The 7,855-nt window shown below is 61.5% G+C and overlaps 1 protein-coding gene across 7 annotated transcripts; it reads left to right on the top strand.

Annotated features, from left to right (window-relative positions):
- Nucleotides 1–1,581: 1,581 nt before the first annotated feature.
- MISP (mitotic spindle positioning) lies at nt 1,582–7,586 on the top strand. 7 transcript variants are annotated; one of them, XR_003573171.1, is made up of 5 exons: nt 1,582–1,673; nt 3,676–5,816; nt 6,373–6,456; nt 6,725–6,763; nt 6,952–7,028. XR_003573171.1 is itself a non-coding variant. In XM_027900985.1 (5 exons), exons 2-5 carry the CDS (start codon nt 3,794–3,796, stop codon nt 7,036–7,038), a joined length of 2,361 nt encoding a protein of 786 aa, XP_027756786.1. In that variant the 5' UTR covers nt 1,582–1,673; nt 3,676–3,793; the 3' UTR covers nt 7,039–7,586. The 7 variants fall into 7 exon arrangements, 6 of the variants coding, with proteins under 6 accessions (XP_027756786.1, XP_027756792.1, XP_027756787.1 ...); XM_027900985.1 differs by having other exon boundaries at nt 6,245–6,456; nt 6,952–7,586; XM_027900991.1 differs by having other exon boundaries at nt 6,254–6,456; nt 6,952–7,586.
- The last annotated feature ends 269 nt before the right edge of the window (nt 7,587–7,855 follow it).

Here is a 7,855-nt window from a genome sequence, read left to right on the forward strand (position 1 = left end):
CTGGGGGTCGTGGGGGTGGGAGGATGAGGATGGAAGGTTAGGGACAAGGATGTTGGGGATGGGCCCTGCTGCCCCTTCACTGCATGAACAGAGGAAGTGAGGAGGAGGAGATCTGTGGGAACAGGGATGTTGGGAGGAAAGGGATGCAGGATGAGGATGCAGGATGATGCTGTGGTCATGCCCAGGTAAAGGGGACATGGCAGCCCAGTCTGCGTGCACATGGCATGGGTCTCTGCACATCCTCGTGCTGGTGTGATTGCTGCTGCCCAAGGCTGGGATTCCAGGGCTCTTTGCTGGAGCAGTGGAGCCCTGACCCTGCTCGGTGCCAGCCCAGGTGCCAGCCCACGCCCTGCGGCAGGTGGGGAGTGCTCCTGGCTCCCTGGCATCACCTGTGGACTTTGGCTCAGCCCTGCGGTAAAACAGGCTCCACTCACCTGCCCGGAAACGCAGAACAGCCTGCCAGCCACACCGCACCGGCGTCCCCAGGACAGGCAGCGCCAGCCCCGAGCGGGAACGGGGGGACCGAGGGCTGGTCAGGGGTAAGTGGGACCCCCCAGCACCTGCAGCTGGGGCGAGCCAGAGCCAGCCACCAGCACCGTGCTTGGGCAGCAGCGGGGACGGGAGGGGCTTCCTGGCAGGAGTGGGCTCCAGTGCAGGGCACAGAGGGCGAGGACAGGGACCTCCTGCCCCAGCCATCGGCGCAGTGAAGGGCTGAGCATCGCCTGCTCAGCTGTGATGCCCCGTGGCAGCAGGGAGGGTGGCTCTGGGCACTGGCGATGCTGCCCACTCCGCTGGGATCCAGCAGCTGTGGCCGTGGGCACCAAGGGCACCAAGGACACCGTGGCCACTGTGCCACTGTGCCACTGCGCTGCCCTTGTCCTGGCAGGTGCCCGAGGTTTCCAGACCGGGTACAGGGCTCGTGTCCCGAGGGAAGGAGGGAGCTGCCCTGCTGCGAGGGGCTGGGGTTGGCAGTGCCAGGGCTGCCGTGGCAGCGAGAGCACCGCCTGTGCAAACATGGGGTTATATCGGTGACTGCACCAGGGAGGCCCTGCAGTGTAACAGGAGAGCCCAGGCTGCTCCTGGTGTGGCTGCTCCTGGCACGTTCCCTCAGGCCCCAGGCTCCGCTGCTGTGTCCCCCAGGGCTAAGGGCTGCCCTGGGGCACAGTGTAGGGGGAGAGCTGGACATGCAGGCCCTCACTGCAACGTCAGGGCTTCTCAGTGTCATAGCTGTGTCCACGGAGAGGCAGAAAGCCTCTGGAAGAAGGTCTGTGGGTGCATTGCCACACCACTGCACCTCTGCCCTGGGGCATCAAGGCACAGGTGTGTTGGCACGTTGTGCATTGGCACATGAGTGCATTGGCACGTTGGTCCAGTGGTGCATCAGTGCATGTTGCAGATCAGAGCCAAGGGCAGCCTCCTGGGCGTGGGACCAGCTGAGCGGGGTGATGGCGGCACAGGGACATCGGGGACAGGGCACTGAGCCCAACGTGGTTCTTGGAATTCCCCCACGGACTCGTGCTGAGCTTATCAGGGCCCTGCAGCCACGCCACCCATGGCCCCCCCGCCCCCCACTGCTGCCACCCTGGCCACTCCCCAGCAGACACAGCTCAGCTGGGTGCTCTGTGTGGCCTCTTCGGGGCATGGGGACCCCCGCCCCGACGGCTCCCTGGACAGTAAGTGCAGCGTGGTTGGGGGTGAGGGCAGTGCCAGGGGCTGGGGGAACACCGTGTACCCCAGCTCAGAGGGAGCGGTGCCCACGCAGGGGTGGTGGCAGCGAGGGTGTGCAGTGAGGGCTCGGCAGGCCGTGGGCAGGCGGTGGGACACGCAGGGACACACACACGCATGTCGGTCGGTCTGGGAGCGCGTGTCCACCGGCACAGGGTGGGAACAGGGTGGGTGCATTGTAGCTCTGCAGCCCCGTGCACAACTCCTGGCGCAGGCACACCCTGGAAAGCCCCCCAGTTGTCTTCTTATGGTGGGGGGGCCCAGGCCAGACTGGCGGGTGCTGCAGTGCCACCTGCTCTGCCAGCACCTCCCGTGGTGCTTGGCTGGGCTGGCACAGGGCAGATGAGCCCAGGACCCCCAAACCCCACCGTCCCTCAGCGCCGGACCAAGCTGAGCCAGGTGGATGGATTTGGGCGCAGCTCTGGGAGGGGCCGTTCCGCTCGCATGGACCAGCCCTGATAAGAGCCCAGCTGGCTTCCTCCTCCCTGCTCCCCTCCTGTGCCAGCACCCCAGGGAGCAGGGGCGGTGTCCCCTTCCAGTCAGGACCTCGACCTCCCCAAACAGGGTGAGAGGTGTGGGCAGGTGGTTTTCACTATCCAGGTCGCCGGGGGCAATAAAAGAGCAAGACTGAATCACAGGTAGGGGAATTACAGGGAAATTCAGCAGAGCACAGGGGCAGAGGGAGAGGCTGAGCCAGCGGGACTGGGCATGGGCAGCCAGGATGTCCCAGATGCTGCTGATGAGATCCAGGTGCTCCTGCGCCAGGAAAGGCTTAAACAGCTCCTGACTGGAGCCCAGCTCCACTTGCCCTGTGGGAGGACAGTGCATCCCAGGAGGGCTGGAGGTGAGCAGCAGCAGCTCAGTCACCAGCATTGCTGCAGGAAGGAGCCATATCCAGAGTGCTCTCATCCTGGGGATGAGCTGGGATGCTCCAGATACAGGGAGTACCAGGCATCTGCCTCTGTCCTGGGGAGCCTCACCCTGAGCTGTGCTTGCAAGCGCCGTGGCAGACAGGCTCTGAGCTACCCCTGTGGGGGCATCACCGTGGGCTTGCTCCTGTTTTGCCTCGTGCTCCCAGCAGGCCGCGAGTGCCCTGGAGCGGTGCCTGGCAGTGACACACCCTGACCCGATGGGGCTCACGTGAGCCCAGCCAGGACTGGTGACAGGTGACAGCAAGGCAGGCCTTGGCAAACAGCGGGACAAGATGTGCTGCTGGCACTGGGTGCACCCAGCTTGTCCGTGAGTGACGTGCGTGTCACCGGCTCCGGGTCCAGGGATGGCATCTGAGGGGTGGTGAGAGCCGCTGTCTCATGGGGACCCACCTGTGCTGCCCCTCCCTGCCTGGCACCCGCTGTCCCAGCCGGCTGTGGCCCAGCCAGCGCCGGAGGATCAACCTCAAGGTCAGGGCCATTCACTCCCGCCCTGCATGCCAGGGGGGTTAAAGTCCCCTCGTTTTATGAGCCATGAAACCATTTTTATGACCCAATTGTTTCTACAGCTTGGTTGTTTGGAGGCTCCTTCCTGTAAATGCATGATATTCCAGGCAGGGGTGGCCTCGGTGCCACTGCTGCCACCTCTCCCTGCTGGTGCCACCCGGGACTGGAGGTCACTCCCAGCCCTGTGCGTGTGGAGAGGCCGATGTGACACCAGAGGGTGTCTGTGCCCAGGGTGATGTGGTCTCGCTGCCACTGGTGGTGCCACGGACCTGTGGCAGGTTTGGCTGTGCACCCTTGGAACGTGCCCAGGCTGGGGGACAGAGGTTGGAGGGGGATCTGGGCTCTGTGGCAATTCCTGTTGGGAACGGTGCTTTGTGCTCTGCCTGCTCCTGCCCCAGGCAGGGCAGGTTGGTGTGCTGGTGTCTGTCCCCAGCAAGGACAGTGGCACCAGGCTGTGCCCTGACCTCCACTCCTCCTGCTGCTCTTAACGGCTGCTCTCCCCTCCTGCCTGCAGGGACAGCCAGGTCTGGCCCCGTGGCCTCTGCTGAGCCAGAAGCTCGTGGGTGACCTCAAAGCTGAGCAGCGGCCTCAGTCCAAAGAGAGGTTGGCAGAGGGGTGACTCTTGCCAGGACATGGACAGAGTCACCAGGCGGCTGGTGTTCCAGCTCCCACAGGCCTCCCACAGGCCTGACTACAGCGATGGGCACCAGAACAGCTCGCTGGCAGAGCTGAGGGCCGACAGTGACGACAATGTGTTTGGCTCTGCTCAACACGGCACCCAGAGGGTGGAAAATGGCTATGGCTGGAAGAGGAGGTCCCAGTCACCCTCGTATTTCCTGGAGGGGAGAAAAGATGTCTGGACCCCATCCCCGGACAGGGAGTCCAAGCTGGAGGTGGTGAGATCGGGAAGCCTGTACGACCTCAGGGCTTACAGAGGCGAGAGGAAACCCTCGAAGCTCTATGATGAGGAGGAGCAGGACCTGTACAGGGTCCCTCCACCCAACATCTCACCCGAGAAAGCCAGGGAGCTTGAGGACGAGAGGAGGGAGGTCATCCGGAGCCAGGTGATGAGGAAGAGCTCCACCATTGCTGAGAGGTGGAGCTCCCTGGATGAGCTGAGCTCCATCAACACCGGCACAGGCAGCCAGGGTGAGGGCAGGCATGCAGGCAGTGTCACCACCAACTTTGCCATCAGCTTTGACAAACCTTCCCCAGGCAGGGCTGTGACACCTGTTGACCCTGACAATATCGACACGGAGCAGATCAACTTCTCTGCAGCTCGGCAGCAGTTTCTGATGCTAGAGAAGGCCAGCCCCAGCTCTTTTTTCAGCCCAGGGCAGCAGACCATATCCCCTAAGCCAGAGTCAGTGACAAAAGTCTCCAGGGAAGAGTGGCACAGCCCTGAGATGGCCACAAAGGCTGTGAGAGGTTATGGTAGTGCTGGTGCATCAAGCCAGAGTAGGGACAAGAGCATTTACCAGGTTTACAATGTGTCCTACAAGACACCTGAGAAGGAGGAAGTTTATACTCCCAGAAAAGCTCACACTGAAAGGTCGTATCCCATCGTAAAAATGTCCAGCCTGACCAAAGCATCGTCCAGAGAGGACCTGGACTCTGGCTTGGGTGAGATGTATAACGAAGCCAACACAGGCTATGGCAGTGATGGGAGCGCCTCTAATGAGACCTTCAGTGGCCCTGTGGATCTGAGGGCTGGCAGCAACGGGCTGGGCAAGGAGACGAAGGTAAGCAATGAGACACCCATCGAGAGGGAGATCCGCATGGCGATGGAGAGGGAGGAGAACCTCTGGAAAGAGAGGGGTATCCAGCGGCTGACCTCCAGCAGTGAGCTGGTGGAGATCCAGACCAAACCTGTGCTCGCCCTTCATGCCTCTCCCGGCCCAGGCAGGAAAGGGAAGGACAGAGGCCGTGCTTCCCTTTACGTCCAGAGGGAAATCGAGCAGGAAACCAAGCGGGAGGAAGATCTGAAGAGGCAAGGGAGGCTTCTGGGGGCATATGACAGGGGGACACAACAGGAGCTGGACGAGCGCAGGAGGGTGTTTGAGCAGGAGGAAGCCCCCCCGCAGAAGTCCACGGCCCCAAGGCAAGCAGAGGAGCGGAGGAGATGGGTTAAGGAGTTTGTGGTGGAGCAGCCCTCGAGCCCCAGCCCCACAGAAGACACCAGGGGCGGCAGAAGCATTCCCAGCTACACAGCGAGCATCGCGCACTTCCAGCTGTCCCAGCCGCGCTTCACCGCCAGCGAGAGGAGCCGGGAGAAGCCCTTGGTGTCCCAGCACGCTTCCGCCAGCGCCAGCAAATGGGGGAGCAAGGATTCCTGGGGAGGAAAGCTTCCCGACTCCACCCCAAGCCCCACCGGCACTGCTGTCCTGCCCAGAGAGTACTTCTCCCTCTCCTTCTGGAAGCCGAAGGTCTCGTTCGTGGAGGACATGGGGACGCAGAGCCCGCTGCGCAGGGAGGACGGCCGGGAGGAGCAGTACCGGCTGCGGACATGGAAGCCCCAGACGTCTGCACTGATTGAAGAGGAGATCCGGAGCGACCTGCAGAGGGAAGAGGAGCTGCAGGAGCAGCGGCGGCGGCTGATGAGCACCTACAGAGACAGTGCTTCCCAGGAGGGCTCCCGCTCTCGGCACAGCTCCGGTAAGGGAGGGCAGGGGCAGTGGCAGAGCAATGATCTCGTGGGATGCCCATAAGGACTCCTGTGTGCTGGTAGCAAGTTGTCCCAGGATAACTTGATAGCAACACACTGGAGTCAGCAGGAGAACTGCTGCTGAGGAGGAATAGGCTCTGCAGGAGCAGCATGGCTTTTGATTCCAGAGCCGCTCAGGTCCTGATGCCTTTGTGTCACGTTCCAGCAGCAAACAGGGCTGGAAGGGCCCAGCTCATGCACTTCCCCTCCTAGCTCCTGCAGTCCCTAGCTGGGGCTCAGACATGGGGCCCCAGCTGTGACCAAACCTGCTGCATCTGCTGGGGCAGGGGGGCCGGGGCAGGGGCCTGGCTCTCCAAGGGCTCTCCAGCCCCCAGGAGCAGTCCTGGAGTCCCTCACCCCCCAATGCTTTCTTGCAAAGCTGCTTCAGGTGCCAGCGGCAGCTACTCGGTGTCTGGGTCTCCTGCCTCCACTCCTGCCTCACACCAGATGGGGATCCTGGGACTGATGTCCTCCTTCACCCCACTGAGAGTGACCAGTTCCTCCCAGGGCAGCACGGAGACCCCCACCCCGGACTCGTCACGTTCCAGCCCCTTTGAAGAGAGGAGGAGGAGGGTGAAGGAGGATGGAAAGGTGAATGTGCCCGCCCTGCCCTTGGTGGGAGACTCGGTGGTGGTGGCACCACTGAGGGGCTGTTCAGAGCTGCTGACACTGGGTGGGACTGGAGAGGAGCAGCAGCTTCCTCCGGGGGGGAACCTGGCCCAAACTGTCCCCCCACCCTGAGAAGGGCATGACTGCATGTGCCTCCCCTCCTGTGACCACCCTGGGGGCCAGATCCTGCCACCTCTGGGTTTTCCCCTGCCAGGCTGCCATTATCTGATCCTGTTCTCCCTTCCCACAGTACGCAGGCATAGAACCCGTTGACAAGGTCAACACAGAGGTAAGGTCCTTCACAAACGCGGGGGCTCTGCTCACGCTGCCCTGACAACCCCTGTTCCCCTGGGCTCCCCTCGGGTGGGCGTCGAGCAGAGCGGCTTCGGGGGCCTGGCAGGAGGGGCAGCTCTGCAAAACAGATTGGTTATAAAAACCCCCTCTTTACCAAGATCCTGCACATTCTGGTCTCTGCAGGTGGTGGAGAGCACCCGAGTGATCCGTCACAAGAGTGCCATGGCCCAGCGCTGGGAGGCCGGGCAGTATGTCCGGGATGAGGACTGAGGGACCCCTGGGCCAGGATCCCTGTTTGGGATCGACTGACTCGTGTCCGGAACACCCAATCAGTTCCACCCCTGGCCATTGCAACAATCCGAGACACGTACCCTGCAAATCAGTCTGTTTGATTGTCACTGATAATCTTGCCATGCAATAGGTCTGCTCCTTCCTCCCTCTCCCTGTGGGGGAACACTTTTTTTTATTTTCTTAAGGGGGGAAAAATTGGATCAGTATTTTTTAATCACTTCCACCTAGAGTCAGCCGGGTGGAATCATCTGGTAATTCACTTTGCCCCTTGGGAGCTGTGTCTCTGGCTTACAACAGAGCTGTTTTATTTCTCAGTGATTTTAGGTTTTTAGGTACCGCAAGGCCAGGCATCTCCTCAGGGATACCTGGACTGAGGCCTTTGGATCAGCATTGCCATGAGACTGGGGAATTAACATTGGCTTAACTCCTGTGATCCATGGAGACACAGCAATGGAATATAAATATATATATAAATGCTGTTTATGTTGCTAATTTATTAAACAGTTGTTGCTCTCTCCTATTCTTCCTGGCCTGTTCTGTCCACCTGCTCTGCTGGTTCTGCACTGGTGTTTTGGAGGAGACCCCCAGTTGGGATGTGGGGCTGGGGCTGGAGCTGGAGCCTGCTGGGAGCTGTGGCTGGGGGTCCCAATGGCTGCTGGGCTGGGAGCACCAAGGTCCTGCAGGGCAGGGGGAAAGGGTGCCTGCCTGGGGTGGGGATGGCACTGCAGGTGGCACCGGAGGGGCTTTAAGGTTCTGTCTCATCCCAACTACACTGCAGTGTCTGTGCCTGGCTGCC

The sequence above is a fragment of the Empidonax traillii genome, unplaced genomic scaffold (genome assembly GCF_003031625.1).
Source record: "Empidonax traillii isolate 1590-97213 ecotype Southwest subspecies unplaced genomic scaffold, ASM303162v1 scaffold761:size885847, whole genome shotgun sequence".
In the NCBI taxonomy this organism is placed as follows: domain Eukaryota; kingdom Metazoa; phylum Chordata; class Aves; order Passeriformes; family Tyrannidae; genus Empidonax; species Empidonax traillii.

Excerpts from the sequence above, each read along its gene's own strand:
- MISP (XM_027900985.1), top strand. The coding sequence starts at position 3,794 with ATGGACAGAGTCACCAGGCGGCTGGTGTTCCAGCTCCCACAGGCCTCC. Across the intron at positions 5,817-6,244 it reads CCGCTCTCGGCACAGCTCCG|CTGCTTCAGGTGCCAGCGGC; the intron begins GTAAGGGAGGGC and ends TTTCTTGCAAAG. Across the intron at positions 6,764-6,951 it reads TTGACAAGGTCAACACAGAG|GTGGTGGAGAGCACCCGAGT; the intron begins GTAAGGTCCTTC and ends TGGTCTCTGCAG.